The sequence below is a fragment of the Alosa pseudoharengus genome, unplaced genomic scaffold, assembly GCF_046254945.1.
Source record: "Alosa pseudoharengus isolate Yale_2024_CS ecotype anadromous, Long Island Sound unplaced genomic scaffold, YU_APseudo_1.1 YU_APseudo_1.1_scf_15, whole genome shotgun sequence".
NCBI classification, from domain to species: domain Eukaryota; kingdom Metazoa; phylum Chordata; class Actinopteri; order Clupeiformes; family Clupeidae; genus Alosa; species Alosa pseudoharengus.
In genome coordinates this window covers 37,197,403-37,217,380 of record NW_027468620.1, presented here as the reverse complement: position 1 = coordinate 37,217,380, position 19,978 = coordinate 37,197,403, and the positions used below count along the sequence as shown (strand labels likewise).

Below are 19,978 nucleotides of genomic sequence, written 5' to 3'. Positions count from 1 at the left end.
ATATTACAAAAAAAAGTAGAGTCCTCAACGAGTCATCGCGAGTGCGAATGCACGAGTCCGAGTCCAAGTTCGAGTCATTCAGTGCTCAAGTCCAAGTCAAGTCACGAGTCTCTAAATTTAGCTAATGACTCGGACTCGAGTTCGAGTCTCGGACTCGAGTACTACAACACTGCTACAAAGTAGTCTCCGGTTCTGCCCCCACCTACTTGAATGCCCTCATACAGACATACACTATCTCCAGACCGCTGCGCTCCTCAGACGAATGACGTCTAGCTCTACCACCGGTACGCTGAGGCCAATCCAAACTTTTCTCATCTGTTGTTTCTCGTTGGTGGCACACACTGCCAGTTCCTACAAGGGCAGGGACATCCCTCTCCATTTTCCAAAAACTCCTTTCAAAAAACACCTCCTCTCATAGCACCACTTACAACAAGTCTTGCTGATGCTAGCACTTACCAGCCGTCTTGAACTGACACTCAACTGTTTAAAAACAGCACTCACTGATGCACTTATTCTTACGGTACTCTACCGTTTTTAAATTGTCCTAAAAATGTTAAGAGAATTGCTTTAAAACTTAACTGTTACCATGTTGTTAGTTGCTTTGGTTAAAAATGCGTCAGCCAAATAATGTAATGTAATTTAATGTTGGAGTACAAGTGTTCTCCCTGTTAATTACATTAGATATGTTAGACAACAACAAGGGCTGAAGATTTAAAGCATTATTAAAGGATGGGTGTTTAAAGTGTTATTCTTAAAGGAGAAGTTCGGTGTGATATTGACCTAAAGTGTGTTGAAACATGATACCGAGTGTGAACTTTTGTCTCATAGCTCATTTCGGCTTGTCCCCTGCACTCCGAAATCTGGCGATAGTTAGCCGATGCATCGGGCATCAGGCTAGCCATGCAAATAAATCACTGTTTTACACCATTTACGAGGCTCAAAGTAGCAACACACTTCATTGGTAGACTTCTGAGGGCCCTGACATTTAAAACGAGACATTGAGAACTTTGAAAAAGCACTGGTAGTTTATTTACAAGACAATTTATACAGACCGTACCTTCAGGAAGTTTACCGTTCACCGCCATCTTGAATTTAATCACGATAAGTCGAGCGATGAGTACCAATGAACAGGTATAAGCAACTGGAATCCATGCATTTCCACGAAATTATTTTTGGAAATTGATCCCTTATCATAGCTGTTCATTCGTACTCGTCGCTCGACTTATTGTGACTAAATTCGAGATGGTGGCGAACGGTAAACTTCCTGAAGGTACTGTCTGTATCCCTGTGTACCCTATAGCCAACTCTAACCCAACTAATCCACACAAAGAACACAGCTGTACACTAAAGCCAACTTTAACCCAACTAATATACACAAAGAACACAGCTGTACCCTAAAGCCAACTTTAACCCAACTAATATACACAAAGAACACAGCTGTACCCTAAAGCCAACTCTAACCCAACTAATCTACACAAAGAATACAGCTGTATGGTCTACTGGAGTGTGTGTGTGTGTGTGTGTGTGTGTGTGTGTAAACTGCACTTAGTGTGTGTGTAAACTGCAGAGATGGGGACTCGAGTCTGAGACTCGAGTCACACTTAAGTCGCAAAAACAGTGACTTCAGACCTGACTTGCGACTCCACCTCAAAAGACTTCACACTTGACTCGGACTCGAGCTTCGAGACTCGTGAACATGCAGTTATTGCTTCTAAAATCTAAATTTATTTACTCACTGATCAAAAAATGCATTTACCATGGTACCAAGTCTTCCTGGAGTTGTGCCTTTTATCATTACTTTCAGTTACAATAACCTCTAGGCTGGGTGAACTCTGATCTGAACCCTGATCTGACGGCGGTTTCTTTTCCGCCCTGCAGCTCAGGCTGGAAACCTGTACATTTCTTTCTCCTGCTTCCGTTACACTTTTGCGGGGACCAATCACAAACTGGCTTATCCACCTGGCGCATTATTGGCAGGTTTAAAACAATGACGATAGCGGGAGAGCCTGGAGTTTTTGCGTCGCTCTGCAAACGTCACTCGGTTCTTTGGTCAGATTGGTGAATGACTATCCAATTGCGTACAGAGTCATTTGAACTATGCCCGTTGATCACGCCTCTTGTGCAGTAGAAAATACATAGCGGACTCCCCAGAGTAATGTTAAAAGATCTTAAAAGATTGAGCTTAGTCTGGTGAAAGCCAGACTAAATAATGTTGTGCACAGTGGAACAGCTACATGCAAGGTGTATGGCACCAGGATAAATAATGCCGGTTCAACAACCTTTATTTCATCAGGCATCTCAAAACGCACCCAGATAGGTCAGTCACTACTGTGAAAGAGACGTTAAACTTAGCATGTATCGTCACAGGTAACAAGCTAACCATCGCAAAGTGTTGTGTTAATGCTGGGAACAGACAGATTGCATCTTTATAGTTGGCCATATGATGTGACACACTTAGGTTAGGGCTAGAGGGATATGTTAAGTAGCAGATTAGACACAATGTTGGAGACCCAAAGTAAATTCTGGATGTAGACTAAATTAAGCTAGCTCCAGCATGAGTGATATTTTTCCTGTCACAAGATCACATCCACTCTTGACTGCCAACACTTTGATTTCAGAAAAAAAAACATGATAGAAATGTTGCAGTATTAGTTTAGAGCTATTTCCCCCAAAAAACTACACGTCAGTTGTATCATGTACTTTTCATAAGTGGCAAGCAAAATAAGAAATTGGAAAAAAATAATATTGAAACAGAGATCTTAATTTATGTTTCTTCAGATTGCAGCATTGCAGTAGACCCCATAACGTTATCCTACAACTGATTTTGCAGTTTTGGTAGCTACAGGACATGTTTTGAATGTATAACAATACAGCATAATATTTAACAATACAGTGTTAGGGGCAGATCAGATGGCCAGAGACTTGAGATTTGACCTTGTGACAAAAGACTTGAGTCTTGACTTGGACTCAAGCACAAAGACTTGAGACTCGACTTGGACTTCCAAAAAATGAACATCTTGTGAACATCTCTGGTAAACTGCACTCAGTGTGTGTGTAAACTGCACTCAGTGTGTGTGTGTGTGTGTGTGTGTGTGTGTGTGTGTGTGTGTGTGTGAACTGCACTCAGAGTGTGTGTGTGTGTGTGTGTGTGTGTGTGTAAACAGCACTCAGAGTGTGTGGTACCTGTGATGGGCTCACTGCTCCCATGTGTCTGGTTCGCCTCCACAGGACTCTCATTGCTCTCTCTGACCTGCTGCTGCTGGAGGTCAAGAACACACAAGATCAGTCAAAACTATTGCAGACTGCAGACATCTGTTCACAAGTTGAGCTGTTATTTTTACCCCCCAAAAGCCAAAATAAAAATGAAAACTCTGCCTTGAGACACTGTTAGGTAATCTGAGAAATTCTACACACCGAAATAACACCTGCATCACCTTATTCTCCAACTACCAGCACTCGAGCAACTCAGCCCATACTCACATTAATGAGGAGAAAATACATCTTGATATCAGACATGCCCAAACTAACAACTTGCTTAGTCCTATTGCAAGCGATGCAATCCCACTTAGAGTGCTGCAGAAGTGTCGTTAGTCTTATTAAGAGTTTATGTGCCATCAAAATGATTTGAATGATAAAGGGCATTTGAACCTTTTTTGAACCATAAAAACCTAAACTGTTCTAGCCAATCACCGACGAGACGCGCATTTAGGAGAGTTTCGATTGCATGGGAGGGAGGGGGAGGGAGTAGCGAGCTAGCTCTGTTTTGTTTGAACGTCAACAGAAGTGACTTAACCCAATATCACTTAGAGCACCTTTAATGAGATATATCAAGTAAGTGACCTGGTTTACCTTCTGGGACAGCTGGTGAGAGACGGTGGTGTTTCCCGAGTCTTCGGGAGTCATATCCACATCATCACCTGCTGCAGGAGGTGCGGTTGATGAAACAGCAGGAGCAGTGGAGGTGGCTGCAGGAAGTGAGCTTGATGAAACAGCAGGAGCAGTGGAGGTGGCTGCAGGAGGTGAGCTTGATGAAACAGCAGGAGCAGTGGAGGTGGCTGCAGGAGGTGAGCTTGATGAAACAGCAGGAGCAGTGGAGGTGGCTGCAGGAGGTGAGCTTGATGAAACAGCAGGAGCAGTGGAGGTGGCTGCAGGAGGTGAGCTTGATGAAACAGCAGGAGCAGTGGAGGTGGCCGGAAGGCTGTGGGACTCAGATGCGTTCTGGCTGAGATGTGACCTGTCTGAAGTAGGCCCTGTACTGTCAGCAGGGGGCGCTATGGTGTCTGTGAGCTCCGATTGAGGATTGACCCCCATCTCCCACTTATCCAAAAATCTGTGTATGTTCTCTTTAAACATTTCAATGACTTGCTTTGAGAGGCCATTGGAGAGATAGCGTTCAGGCCCAATGTTCTGGTGAGTGATGACTCTCCCCCCCAGGTCAGTTATTAAAGAACGTGCTCTGTGATTGATTACATTAATGGCTTTTGTTTTGGCTTTGACTGTCATGCTTTTGAATTTCCAGGAGCCTCCTGGCAGCATGTTGGACCACACAATCAGGCACTGGGGGAAGATTCTGTGCGTTTTACCCAAATCCTTCCTGATGCTTTTCAGACTACAGTGTGGATTTCTCAGGTCAACGTTCCTCCCTCCCAGATGAATGAGGAGCATGTCTGGGCGGGGCTGCTTCTCTTTGAACCGGCACATCTCGATTACCAGTTGCGCCCAGGTCATCTGAGGAGTCCCCCACTGGTGAACCCTCATACTCGCGCATGTATTCCCTAGTTTAGCGGCCTGATTTTGTGCTGATGTTATCCTTTTGGCTAAATTTGAAAGAGCAAAACCACACATCCAGACCACTTTGGGTGGACCTTTCACATCACATGTTTTGGTAACAGGGCCTGCAAGACAGAAAAAACACGGTGCGTTACATTAGCGTTTAGTCAATCACTGTTGTACTGTTATCGCTGGATAATGACTACTTATTCCTTCAACCATTTTTCTGTGTCTAATTCAGGTTGAACCATTTAACTTTGAAACTTTGTTCAAACTTTGTTGTGTAGGTCTTCTAAAGGACTGGGGAGGAATTAATTTTTCATTTTTGTAAATTTTGTCGTTTTTGAGATACTAATAAAAAACAATCTAATTTTCCCACATAGACTTTGCATTGGACATTATGCCATCGTAGAGCCAATTAAACTGAGTTGCACCTGTTCCAACTGCCATCTGCTCAACTGACAGCGCTCTCTGGAGTAGATTTACTAACACTAGCGCAGTTTACGCTGCGTCTGTTTATGCGAGTTCGGTAATAGTGCACGCTGTGCTTCCTCATTGTGCAAAGTATTTATCAAACCAGCAGCATATCGTGTAACCAACCTTTCTCCACCCTCTACCACAATTTACTGACGTCTACAACTGAACGGCATAGTTCAATCACAAGCACAGTTGAATGAAGTTTGCTGATGACAGCATTAAAACAAATCAAACGTTTAGCGATCATGAAATAATTCAATACATGATAAGATGTCAACAAGCAGGGAGATAATGAAGAGCAGTAGTTCTACTCAAACTACTTGTGGTAGTCTATGAGAGATTGGTCAAATATTGCAAGTAGGCAAGTTTAAGTGGATAACTTGGAAGTGTATGGAAGAATATTAGACTCAAAAGCTGTGTGTATCACGTTTTGAAACTGTAGAAATTATTTGTAACTGTAAAAATGATCTGTACAAGTAATTGTCAAAATTGTCAGTGGTATAAAATTGTGTTTGTTTTTCTGATGTGCTAGCTGGCCCCTTAGCATTCACTAGAAGCCCTTTTGGTGTTAATGCAAAAACTGTCTTGGACAAAATTCCACCAATTAACATAATTTTGCTCTCAATCAAAATATAAGATTCTTTCCTTCTCTACTTTAGCCCAACTAATCTACACAAACAAAACATCTGTATGGTCTGCTGGTGTAGCCTGGGTGTTCCCATGCTGCCTTGCGCACGATTTGATTCACGCTGCTAAGGCAGCCTGGAGACCATGGAGCAAATTTTCGCCTGAGATAGGCGACCAATCACAGAACAAGGGGGAAAGCAAGACGATGATGAGCTATGCACAGACGCATTTGATAGACATCCGTGGCACCCAATAAACGGATCTGGGCATTTTTTTCAAATACGAGAAAATGAACGTTTGGTTTCCAGACCACGTCTCATTGAGAAGTGTTGGCGCTAGCCAGGCTACTGCTGGTGATCAGTGTGTGTGTAAACTGCACTCAGAGTGTGTGTGTGTGTGTGTGTGTAAACTGCACTCAGAGTGTGTGTGTGTGTGTGTGTGTGTGTGTGTGTGTGTGAACTGCACTCAGAGTGTGTGTGTGTGTGTGTGAACTGCACTCAGAGTGTGTGTGTGTGTGTGTGTGTGTGTGTGTGTGTGTGTGTGTGTGTGTGTGTGAACTGCACTCAGAGTGTGTGTGTGTGTGTGTGTGTGTGTGTAAACAGCACTCAGAGTGTGTGTGGTACCTGTGATGGGCTCACTGCTCCCATGTGTCTGGTTCACCTCCACAGGACTCTCATTGCTCTCTCTGACCTGCTGCTGCTGGAGGTCAAGAACACACATTCATTGATATTAATTCTCAACTGTAGTAAAGAACACAATAAAGACAAAGATAAAATACAGTGAAGATGACATCTGCTGCAGCCATCTCAACTCTATTTTGCAGCTTGCTCTAAAACAAATACACATGTGCAAATGCTGCAATACTAGATAATACTAGATGATATGTGTTGAACTAGTTTAGATAATATATGTTTAAATAGTTTAAGCAAAGCTGTTCAAACAGACAAAACTGTATGCAGATGAGACGTTAATTTTCAGAACAGAACGGAAATGCTGAACAGAGAAACATGGTCTCATGACAGGATTTACATCCTGCCTGTTCTTAGACTCTCACCCTCGTCCAGTAATTCCGTATAGCAGGACACCTCGGCGGCCGTTACTCCTTACATAACACAACCAGCCAAAAACAAGTTGCTCCATTCTTTAGATGCAGTTCGGGCTTCAAATAAAGCTTTCAATGTTCAGAATTTCCAGCCTCACTGAATTTTCTCTGGGTTTGAATCAAGATTTTTTTTGCTCATATTCACTGAAACCGACACTATGCTCCGACAGAACATCAGCCGGTTTAAAAAACAACAACAAAGAAAACGGACTTCTACCTCCACCTAGAAAATCCACAGCTCCCAGTTCTTCTGTTCCAATCAGAGTAGGGCTGTGTGAGATCTGACTGTCAATCACAGTCTGGTGCGCACTGACGAGCACAAACTTGATGAGAGGGTGTTTGGTGGTAGTGGGGGAGGGAGAGAGTTCAAAACTCAATCTGTCAGACTTGCCAACTGCAGCTTTAAGGGTTACAACTAACAACCCAACATCTGTCCCACTGCACATTCTCCTCTGTCTCCCCTGGACAAGGGCGCAAAAAGAAGCTCAACACTCAGCAGTCTGGCATATCCCTCAACACTCAGCAGTCTGGCTGTACTGCATATCCCTCAACACTCAGCAGTCTGGCTGTACTGCATATCCCTCAACACTCAGCAGTCTGGCATATCCCTCAACACTCAGCAGTCTGGCATATCCCTCAACACTCAGCAGTCTGGCTGTATTGCATATCCCTCAACACTCAGCAGTCTGGCTGTACTGCATATCCCTCAACAAGAAGCTCAACAGCCAAGAATCAAAAAATTCCAAGGCACTCTCTATTGAAAAAGTTAAAAAGCCTTTATTATTATGGCTTGGTCAAGTTAACCTTCTAAAAAACTCCAACGCATTTCGGCTACATGCCTTCTTCCGGGAGTTAAGCTTAAATCATCCATCATCCATTATTTTTTGTAGCACGTACAATAATTATGTGTGGTTTAAATTGGGATGTAGATCACAGGTGCATTAATAAATCTACATTGCAAATAGTCGACGCAAATTATTCACGTCGACTAATTGTCCCAGGCCTAATAACATGACTATGCCACACAACCTTATGGTACCGAAAATTGATTTAGCACGTTTAGAGACATACATTGCTTGAATAACAATTAAAAGAACATCCCCATCAGTTTTCTTAACTCAAATAAGCATGACAAAATTCGTGAAAACAATGTCCAGTTTTGCTGCTGGTAAATAAGCCGAGAGTGAAGCGGAATTAGCTAGTAATTACGTTACGTTGTTACAGTGTAGTTGACTGTCCTTTTAACTTTTGACAATGTGACTGAAGATGTATTTCTTTAATAGCGTGACAGTTATAGCAGTGAGACGTATCATCTCTCCCCGGCCTGTTATTTTGAAAGCGTATGTTTTACAATTTGCAGTATGACGTTATCCATTGCTAAATTATGGCTCATCATAGACTAGCTAACCACAAAGCTAGCTAATTCCATGAATATCAGTGGAAGACCGCTAACTTTAACATTAATGAGCTTGGAAACCACAACAAACTTATTCTGCCTAAATAAAGTAATGATTACTGTATTTATAACTAGTATATCTGTAGTTACAGTCCCTGCATTGTAAAATGTAAGTTAGACGTGTGAGGAGTGAACATTTAGACATAGAGAAAAAGTATCAAACGTAGCCTAGCTTGTGCAAAACGTAGCTTGTGCATAAAAGTTAGCTTTTCTTTTACAAGTGTGTGAAATCCAATGAGGCCAAGTGTGCGTTTCATACTGTAGTTCAGCCGCAGCATTAACAAGTTACATAATGGATTTAGATCACTAAATAGTAGGTTTTAGAAGGCAGGCAGCAACTGATGATTGAAAATGGTTTGATGTAGCTTGATGGAAATAATTTTAAAAGTGCAGGTAAAGGGATAAGCAAGCTGACATTGTAATTATAAGGTAGCTTATAAGGCAATAGGGACTATTACACACGCACACTCAAACAATTAGGAGTGACCTTTATCTTGTTTAATGATAATACAAATGATGATGATAGTAATAATGTCATTATTATTTTTTGTAATTATTAAGTCTTAGTCCAAAGTTATATTTATGAAGCTTACCAAGTCTTTTAATACTGGTAACTTTGATTTGATTGTTGTTGTTATTGTGTTTTTGTTCAAAAGACTAAGTTTCATATCTTAAGTTTCTATTTTTATACATTTTATTTATCAGAACTTTAATATATTTCGATGTTCCTCTGTGACAATATTATTTAAAAATAAACAAGTTTGTTTTTAAAATGCATTATCATATTATTTTAGTCAATACTCATAAATAACTACAAATAACTAATGTTAGGGAAATCTGTTAATGTTTTGCGCGTTTCTGAAAAATATATATATACTGTATATATCGGCCGATATATCGGAATATCAGATTTTTTAATCAACAAATATTTGTATCGGTATCGGCCTTCAAAATCCTTTATCGGTTGGGCTCTAGCCTCAAATCACACACACACACAAACTTCTCTTGCACACTCGTTGCTAGATGTATAGATGCCAGACTCACTATTTTGCGTTGCTCCTCTGTGTGATCGCACCGGTGGGCCTTAATGCACACATAAACAGGGTCCCCACTCATGTTTACACCGATGGGCTTTGATGCACAGTTCTGATTTTCTGCCTATATCCGATTTTTTGGGCTGCTGTTTACATTTAGGAAGAGACTGCAGAGGGTGGCTGAACAAATGATCATCGGCTGCCCTCTGCCTTCCTTGACTGCCATTTATAACTCTCGTTGTCTCAGCAGGGCCAGAAACATCTTGAAGGACACCACCCACCCCGGCTTTCATCTCTTTAACCTGTTGCCCTCTGGCAGGCGCTTTAGGTCCATACGAGCCAGAACAAACAGACTCAGGGATAGCTTCTCCCCCAAAGCTGTCACCATACTTTGCACTAATGTAAACTGCACTGACAATATTTGCACTGACCACCAGACATAAACTACCTCTATCGTCAATACTCATTCAGTCGCTCTTTGGACTCAAGTCTGTACTTATATTCTGTTTGTCTGTTTGTGTTTTTTACTGTGTATTAAGATTTTTTATTGTATAGTCTTTTATATTGTGCTAATTATGTGTGCACTTTTACGGAGATGCTCATAATGACAATAAAGGCTTTCTATTCTATTCTATTAATTTACGTTTGAGAGTGACCTATATCAGATATCTGTGTTATAGTGTTGCACGGTGTATCGATACTAAAAAGGTATCACGATGCCTTCACGCAAAAACGATACGATTTCAGACGTTTTTAGAATCGATACTTTATTAAAATAATAAAGTTCTGTGTCTGTGTGAACTGCTGCTCTCACTGCTCCTTGCATGCATCTAGGCAAGTGGGCGTGTCAAGCAGGCAGCTCTGAGTGAGTGACTGCGCAGCCAACGTCAACATAGTTTTTTGCCGACAGTTCTAGGCCTTGTGGATAAAACAAAAGGTGCAGTGAAATCTGCAACTATTTCGGATACATTGCGAATAGTGAAGGCAAGCCATCAGGTACACAGAGGCCCGTTTGTAAAATATGTTTCAAAGTCATTTAAAGCAGTAGGCTACGCATGGAACTTGGCTAAACACCTCGCAGACATATCCCAACATTTTTAAAGAGTTCAAAGAACGACAGGTTAACGAATATGCTATAGAAAACACGACTACTGGTGGTTAGTGCCAAGTTCTTCTCTTATGTTTTAGTCTAGCCTAAGTGAAACGTGTATGGTTCTCTGGGATAAAGCGAACCTTCCTTTATCAATGAATTTTGACAAGACATAACGAGCTGTAATCATTTTGACGAGACATAACGAGCTGTAATCATAGGGTGCTAATGTGATGAAAGCGCAATGTTCACGCCAGAATAACATTACCATAACTTGTAAACGATCTATTTCATGTTCGGTCAGTACTACTGGTAATATTTGTCATGGCATGTAGACCGCTAATTAAAGCCCACAGCATACCACCAAAGCGTGTTGAGTCCTAATAATAATAGCGGCTTATTGTTACAGTACGTAGTAGCAAATCATGTTATCAAAGAAATAGACGTAATGTAGGAATGCACACAAATATATTGCAACAGGTAATGGTGTAGGCCTATCTGACGAAGACCTGAGTGGTTGGAACGTCATACTTGTACACTGGGCGCAAAGAAGACTATCCTCACATTTTCCCCTTTGCAACTGTCAAAGAAATCCCATGAACACGGGAAGGCCTAGGGAAGCCTATACTGTACATCAGATGGCCTAAAGATTAGGCCCCTCTGCATAGCATTCAGTGATTTGCATGCAGTAATTTTAAAGGAATTATCCGGAGTAAAATGCACTTTAGATCAATTGACGGATGATTGGGAGTACATACGTTGAGTTGACATCCAAATCATGTCATTCGGATGTGTTTTAAGAAAGTTCGATGTTACCGTTTTTAGTCAAAACTCGTTAGCGTGGAAGTGAGAAGGGCATATTATTTCGCCGCTACAAAACGTTATTTTTATACCTCTTCTACAGTTCCAAACAACATTACACTTACATGGTAGTGAGTAGAGGGTCCCTAAAGCCAAACCGAAGTATCCCGAGGTCTTTATGTGGTCGGATAGAGAGTCCAGAATGAATTTCATCAAGCCAGTACCTTTCCGGAAATGTTGTCATCTTTCCTGCTATCTTTAGGGGAAAGTTCACAATTTCTTCGCCGTTTAAAAAAAAAAAAAAAAAAAAAAAAAAAACCATAGTCCAGTCCATACAACTTCATTTCAATTTCAAAAGAAATACTGGACTATGTTTTTTTTTTTAAACGGCGACGAAATTGTGAATTTCCAGAGCATACTTGGCAATTGACTCCTACGAACTTTCCCCTAAAGATGGCAGCAAAGATGACAACATTTCCAGAAAGGTACTGGCTTGATGAAATTCATTCTGGACTCTCTATCCCAGTGTTTCCCAAAGTCTGGGTCGCGACCCACGGGTGGGTCGCAGGAGAATTTATTTGGGTCGCCAACCCAGCACAATTTATGTTGTGTTATAGGTCTAACTGATACCATTTGTCATTTGATACCAGGAAAGTTAACAGTTTTCTATTAGGATGTAGTTTGTTAACTACCACAGTTACGGGTTTGTCATAAAAACTCATGAAACTGGCGGACGAACGCATCGCAGAGGGGGAGCCAGAGCATGGATATACCTCTCAAAATGAAACCGTTCTCTGCGGCGCCTGCCATGACCTGTAGGCCTACCTCGCAGTTGCAAACTGCAAGAGAATCCGCCTATTTGCACGAACATTAACAGATACCTCCTCAACTTTACCGATTAAAATCTAGTGACCGTGCTGTCAACTAAAGCAGACATCCATAGACCGGATAAGGATATTCAATTTGCATGTAGATAGTTTCGATTGTAGATGCAATCTTTAAAGTTAATAGCAACCTCCTCACATTCTTATTTCTGATTTAAAATGCACAACAGTGCATTATATTAGGCTACAATTTAAATAGACATAGACAACACTATTTCTCTCGTTTTCTACCTCGCGAACTCTAAAGTAAATGCGCATTCTTCCGGCTATTGCCCAAAAGCCTTGTTCTGATATAACGACTATATAATATAATACAATACAATATAACGACTTGAGTTATTTGCTGTTTACATCGGAATTGACGCCCGCAGTGTTATGGGCCCATTTGTCTGCAACGCAACGTAGCCCACAACATTTCTTTTAGAAATACAGGAACAGCTTTACTATGCCAACATGCGAATTTCCCCAAACTCTCGGATGCGCATTAAAACGTATCTTTTAAGTAGTCATTTCCAATTTTTCACCCTGATGGTGCTCAAAATGCAACACTACCGTGTTCAAAGCAAGATCTATCTATCTAGATCCTATAGCAATGTATGGTTGGGGGAGGCATAGAAAAGTTGGAGAACCTGTGGCCTAAAACAATATAGGTGGTTGCAGGGATTTGAAGTGAAATGGGTCGCGATGGTCTGTCATTTTTAAAAAGTGGGTCGCCAGAAAAAAAGTTTGGGAAACACTGCTCTATCCGACCACATAAAGACCTCGGGATACTTCGGTTTGGCTTTAGGCACCCTCTACTCACTACCACGTAAGTGTAATGTTGTTTGGAACTGTAGAAGAGGTATAAAAATAGCGTTTTGTAGCGGCGAAATAATATGCCCTTCTCACTTCCACGCTAACGAGTTTCGACTAAAACCGGTAACATCGAACTTTCTTAAAACACATCCGAATAACATGATTTGGATGTCAACTCAACGTATGTACTCCCAATCATCCGTAAATTGATCTAAAGTGCATTTTACTCCGGATAATTCCTTTAACACTGACCTTGATCTAGCCTAGTTTGGCTATAGACCTCTGAAGTTCGCCTACAAAAAAGAACCAAAACGGCCATCTTTGCCCATATAAGGAGATCCGGTTGTTAATTGAAGCTAACTACCTATGGCAAGTTGCATTGCAAGTTAGCTCTGGGGTAGCAAAAATCTAAGTGTGCCACCTTTACGTACCAGAGATCACAATATCCACTCGAAGGCAGAGGACAAAAGTGTGTTCAGGAAAACGTCTGCATTTCAGACTTTTTCATCCCCGCGAGAGTTTACCAGGTGCGATAATTCAAAATCCCCATGTTATTTTCCTATAGGAAAAATCGCCAGATACCGGATGTCAAAGATGCTTTTTTGTAGGCAAACTTCAGAGGTCTATTTAAAGCGACTTTATTGCCAAAACACAACACAATGTAAATGAACTATAACAAACAATAAAGGACTTAATCACACATAGTAGGCCTACTATTTTACTGACTATAAAAAAATATTAATTATGTAGGAAGTTTAGAAGTTTAGAACCCAGAATTGACCTGCACACTACAAAAGTGCACCGAATTCAACACAAATGACTCCATACACTTGGAGGAGGTATGAGTCCTTTCTTCTCCAGATATCTTAGGATTTCCCTGTAGTATCGTTTTAGTATAGAGCATCGTGATATTTATGGTAGGTATCGTATCAAAGTCATAATTTTGGTATCGTGACAACACTACTGTGTTAACATGGTTCACTAATTTGTATAACATTTGAGACGTCACTTTGCTCTGTGCAGACACCAGTTAGCCACAGCATCTTAATGTAGCAAAGTGATGTGTTTTTCAGTCATCAACTTAAAGTTTGCATTACTTGAAACATACCACATAATTATGATCACATACCTCTAGGCCTCATACACCTTTATATACATACCTTTAAGCCTAATACACCTTTATATATATATCTTTAGGCCCAACACATCCTTATATATCTTGCCTGAAGTGATTGAAAGTTGACAAGCAAGTGTGGGAAAAATCAAATGCTAACGATAACAATTATGCAATGTATGCAATAAACCCAATAGAGAAAAACAGTCCATGAAATATATTGCTTTTGATAAGTGCCTTGGCATATTTCATGACCAAATCTCCTGACTTTCCATGGCTAAAATTGACTTTTTAAAATTCCATGACTCGTGAGAACCCTGTACATAGCAGAGCAGAGAAGCGCCGCTATTTTCAGGGACGTTGACACAGAAATTGCCTCCATGATAAAACAAATTTCTACTGCACCTTCTCTTTATCTGCAGTCGCCAGACCCTCTAGCTTTGGAGCAGGGATGAATACGCTATCGGCCAACCTCCTGACCCTGATGGCTTGATCGCCAGCTTCAGATGTGCTTTTCTAGAAAGAAAGAGGTGACAAAGATGGGCTAGGGTTAGAATGACCGTATGGACTCTGTACCGGAGACTGATTTGGGCAAAGGAGCCAAATAGTTCCAACCTGGGGGAAAACACACTGGGGAGTAGAGGTGTTGAAATTAATAAAATAATCGATGCATCACGATGCGGACATGGCCGATGCTGCATCGATGCAGTGGCCAACCATAATCGATTACAACGCAATGAAGTCGCTCGTTAATTTTCCGGCCGCGGATTAAACATTCAAATGAATCAATAATATTCTCAGTCTAGTTAGGCTACTGAGCATGTCAGCCAACAAGTCGCCTGCAGATCAAGCTCTAAAAACATCCTCTATTGTGAAGTTTTTAATAGATATTTAATTGTAGACCAGAACCATTTTAAGAATGTATGTAGCCATACATCTGTAACATTAACTTGATATTGGTGATAGGCTACCTTACAAATTGAGACTTTCATCAGGCAATATATGTAGCCTATAATATGCTGTGTAAATGTAGTTGGGCTATGTCATTTTATGTAGTAAATGTAAAATTGATTTCTGTACAGACATATGGTAATTAGTGTTGACATGTAATTGTAAGGATGTGCAGGCTATATGTACTGTAGGCCTAACAACATTTCTCTTTTCTTTGTTTGATGATATGAAAATAGATGTTCCATGTGAAGTTTGTCATACTCAGGAAATGCTGTAAATTGTAAATTGACAAGTACTGTCTGCTGTGTTCAGACTTAAAAAAGATTGTCTATCTACTTGTATTTTTGGATGAAAACATAACCATATGAAGTAATATAGAAAACTGTATTACATTGAACTATAGAGTATCTTAATGCATTCCGTCAAGTCAAATATCCTATATGGCTTTGATAGACAAATGTATTTGACACATCGTGATGCATCGAGGAATCGAATCGGAGACATGATAATTGTAATGGAATGGAATCGGAGACATGATAATTGTAATGGAATGGAATCGGAGACATGATAATTGTAATGGAATGGAATCGGAGACATGATAATTGTAATGGAATGGAATCAGGAGATCAGTGCCGATTCCCACCTCTACTGAGGAGCAGCACGGTTACATCCCAAAAGTAAAGCCCCTCCCACTCTCATACACTTACCGGCACAACAGTGAACTCCACCTTCTCTAAGAGGGAGAGCTCCTTCTCCTCCATCACCTCACAGAATTTAAAGTACAGTTCAGGGTCCTGCGGGTACTTGATGTATCCAAACTCAAAGATATTACTAAGGCCAACAACAACGCCCTGAAAGCAGATAAATGCACCCCTTAAAGTGAAACTTCAGGATTCTTTTTAACCTGGACCACATTTTCTCATTTTTTTTACTAGGGACAAAACGAAATCGAACTAGCTTTCATCGTTTGTTTACCTCAGTTAAACTATAGAACTGACATGACTATTTACCCCATATTTTTTACTATAGTTTTGTCCGTAGTAAACAGTTGGATACCAACAGACAAATAGAAACTAGGGCCCAGGTTAGAATACCGCAGTTTCCCTTTAAGGCAAGGTATGACATCACACTTCTGGCTCAGGTTAGAATACTGCGATTTGCCTTTAAGGCAAGGCATGACATCACACTTCTGGCTTTGATTGTGACTGTGCCTTCTGATCTGGGCTTCTTCTGGACCTTCAAAGTGTCTCAAATCACACACACACACACACACACACACACACACACACACACACACACACACACACACACACACACAAAGAGTCTTCTCCCTTCGTTGCTGACAACTGAGCATTCACCAGACTCACTATTTTGCGTTGCTCCTCTGTGTGATCGCACTCAAAGGTGTCGGCCAGGATCTCCACGTTGACGGCCCTCTCTGCCTTGGTCTTGAGGTTGGTGGATATTTTAAACTGAACTTTATCCCCAACCAGCATGGTGGCCTTCGTTAGCACATCGTCTGCACTGAAGCTCAGCTTCTTCTCCACTCCCTTCACAAACGCCTGCAAAGTCCCCAGCAAAAGCTCCTGCAGTACCATTGTATAACAGTATGAATTAGCGATGTCAATAAAAACCTTAGTAATTTAATAATACAATTATTATTAGGGCTGTCAAAATAATGCATTCATTTTGATTAATTAATTACAGAGAGAATAACATGTTAAACCAATTTGCGCTGATTAATCGCATTTGACCGTACATATGACCAACTAACTGGACTTTTCATGTGTCACGCCGACGCCTCTTCTCTCCCCCTCCCTCTCTCTCGGTCTTGTCGTTCAACTCCCTCTTCTCCCCCTCTCTCTATATATAGTATAACACTATATAGTACTATTGATATACTTATCAATACTAACCATCATGATTTATAATAATAATAACCCAGTCTATATCTCTCTTTCTTCCCCTTTACCTCACTTGTGAGGTAAACCATTACCATTCATCAGCCATCCTTGTGTTTGGCCCTCATCTCACCTGAAGACCAATCCCTACTGCCCCATCATCGCCTGTTGCTGTTGTTGAAGTCCCATCCCTATGACTGCCCCATCATCACCTGTTGCTGTTGTTGAAGTCCCATCCCTATGACTGCCCTATCATTGCCTGTTGCTGTCCCCTTACCCGGACCCCTGGCCCACACAGCCTAGTGACCCACGACAACTCCTAATCCCTATGGACAATTCATTCCCTACTCTGGACTATTTGAACTTTCTGACACTAAATAGGATTCTATTCTATTATCATACTGAATATGTAACCATCCTACCTCTTTGTAATATATACCTCAGGTGAGTTCCATGTTCTATTCTCTACACCTAACTAACTTCTCACTTATCATGTATACAGACCTTACTGCTCTGTAACTGACCCTAGGCAGATCGGTCAGGCCCTTGATTCGTGGATCTGCTCAAGGTTTCTTCCTATGTGTATCTCCAATTCTAGTCCAATTCCAATTCGAGTTTTTCCTCGCCCCTGTTACTTATGGGCTCTCTCTGAATGTTTTAACACTCTGTAAAGCACCATGAGACGTGTAATGTTTCGGTGCTCTATAAGTGAAATTAAATGATTTGTATTCTACAAAACTGTAAAATGGTACAAGTGGATTTGTTTACAAACCAGGCAGTTACAGTGCTACACTCTGGGGGCATGATTTTAAAAATGTTCTAGCTATTGACTGCAATAACTCGACCTAGGTAACCCTGCATAGTTTTTTTTCCATACCGGCAATACTCGTGACTCGAAGAGCTAGCTAGAGTTATTACCAGAGTTCTCCTGTAAGGTACAAACAACTTGCATAGGATGCCTTTATATTTAAACAATTCTGTGACTGAATTTTAAACTCAAACAATGTCTACATTTTTCACAGCTTTCCAAAGTTGCTGTCCTTGAACTAGTGATGGGCAAATGAAGCTTTGGAGAACCACTGAACCACAGCAGTGTGAACCTAGCGACACTAGCTGAAAAGCAAAAAGATGGCTGCCACACATACATTTTTCAACATAAAAGTCCTTAGCAAACCAATATTTTGGTTACATATACTGGTTTTGGTAAGGACTTTTATGTTGAAAAATCTACATGTGGCAGCCATATTGGATTTTTTCATTAGTGTTGCTAGCTTCACACTGCTGTGGTTTAGTGGTTCACCAAAGCTTCATTTTCCCATCACTACCTTGAACTACTTACCTTGTTCCTATTAAACAGCATATTGTTGACCGCCTGTTTGTCCTTTGCTGGGAGTCGAAGCACTGTTCCCTTGAAGAAGTCACTGCAGACATCCTCCACGATCTCCTTTTCCACTGTTGCCTCTGATCCAAAGGGCTTCCGCTGAAGGGGAGGAGGAGGACACAGAAATCATCAAAAGCTGATTAACATTTCAAATTGGTATAGCAATATGACTAGGCCTGGCACAATAATTACATTACTGACTTATGGTATGATATATGAAAACGACCTCAACACTACAACAGTAAAGGATATGCTGTAGCAGCAGCCCTTCTGTTCAGCTTTTCAAATGTGAAGACCTCTGTCCACCAGAGCTAGTGAGTGGAGAGCTTTTTAATTTAGAGGACGGCCACTCTGGGCCACTCTGTTCCGCTCCGATACCACTCACACCACGAGTCTGAGGCCATAATTTGAGGATTTACGGTAGATACTAACAATGTAGAGCAAGAACTACCATGTGCTGACACTGTTTCAGTGAGTAAAGATTAATTTTGTAATCTAAAGACATTTCGCGGAAACATGAGTCTGCTACGGGAACACATGCAGAGCAATGAAAAACTGTTCTATGAGTGAAATATATTGCCATTTTTATCTTAGTTGTTTAGGATTTAAGTTTTCTGTTTCAGGTGACAATTCGGCCTGTAGATTATTTATTACCCTCTTTTAAATTGGAGCGAGCGTGGAGCGATTTTACTGGAGTGGGAGGATTTTTAAGAGGAGTGTGTAGCGAAATTGAGCAGAGCGACCAGACGCAAATTTGAGCAGAGGAGCGGCCGCACTGCTCAGCTCAGCTCACTAGCCGGTCTCTCCAGGATTTCGCGAGGATTTTTTGAGATTGTTGCGACCTAAAATACCTGATTTCGCAACAACTTTTCTAAAAAAATTGCGATGTAAGTTGCGCTGTTTTTAGTTGTTTGTTTGAAATTGTAGGAGGAAGTGAAAATTGCAAAAATAATTGCTCCCACAAGCTAGCAAACATGACACGAAAGGACATCTCCAAATGTAAACATTTGCCAATGGGTTGCATAGCCTACTCAAATGTCAGTAAACCAAGTAGGCCTTAATTAACTTACTTTCATCAGGTTGAGAGTAAGCATCTCTCAACCTGATGAAAGTAAGTTAATTAAGTTACCACGAGGTTGAGAGATGCAAGTAAGCAGATCATTAACGTTAGCCTTCTATTTATTGTCATCAAAACTGCAGAGGAACGAACAAGTTAAAGGGCAGTCTCTGGTGTCTGCAGAAGTGAGTGTGGCATCTTAATATTCTGCGCGAGGGACTGTTGTGGTAGGTGAAATTTCACGGGGAAACTACGATGATAGGTCAAATTTGCGAAAAAGTTGTGGTGTTTGGACAAAATTGCGAGGTCGCCCAGAATTTGAGGGGATTTGCTGAATTTGTTAATTGTTGCGATCACAGCATCGCAAATTCCTGGAGGGACTCACTAGCTCTGATGTCCACTGAGTACAGGCATCGAATAAGATCTATTCATTTCCAACAAACGAAATATACTCCATTGCTACCATCAAGCAAATATGACTACTTCAAATACCATCAAGCAAATGTGACTACTTCAAATACCATCAAGCAAATGTGAC

The 19,978-nt window shown here is 41.0% G+C and overlaps 1 protein-coding gene across 5 annotated transcripts in view; it reads right to left on the bottom strand.

The window, feature by feature from the left end:
* The window catches only part of LOC143124661 (uncharacterized), an 81,163-nt gene that overhangs the window by 14,853 nt on the left and 46,332 nt on the right, over positions 1 to 19,978 (bottom strand). For 2 of the 5 annotated variants that reach the window (XM_076286349.1, XM_076286353.1), the window contains 7 exons: positions 18,342 to 18,482; positions 16,469 to 16,687; positions 15,809 to 15,952; positions 14,556 to 14,666; positions 6,498 to 6,573; positions 3,850 to 4,895; positions 3,184 to 3,259 (listed from right to left, as the gene is read on the bottom strand). In XM_076286349.1, the coding sequence (XP_076142464.1) occupies positions 3,184 to 3,259; positions 3,850 to 4,895; positions 6,498 to 6,573; positions 14,556 to 14,666; positions 15,809 to 15,952; positions 16,469 to 16,687; positions 18,342 to 18,482 (1,813 nt within the window). The remainder of the gene's footprint in view (positions 1 to 3,183; positions 3,260 to 3,849; positions 4,896 to 6,497; positions 6,574 to 14,555; positions 14,667 to 15,808; positions 15,953 to 16,468; positions 16,688 to 18,341; positions 18,483 to 19,978) is intronic. The other 3 variants (XM_076286351.1, XM_076286350.1, XM_076286352.1) reach the window with 3 other exon arrangements.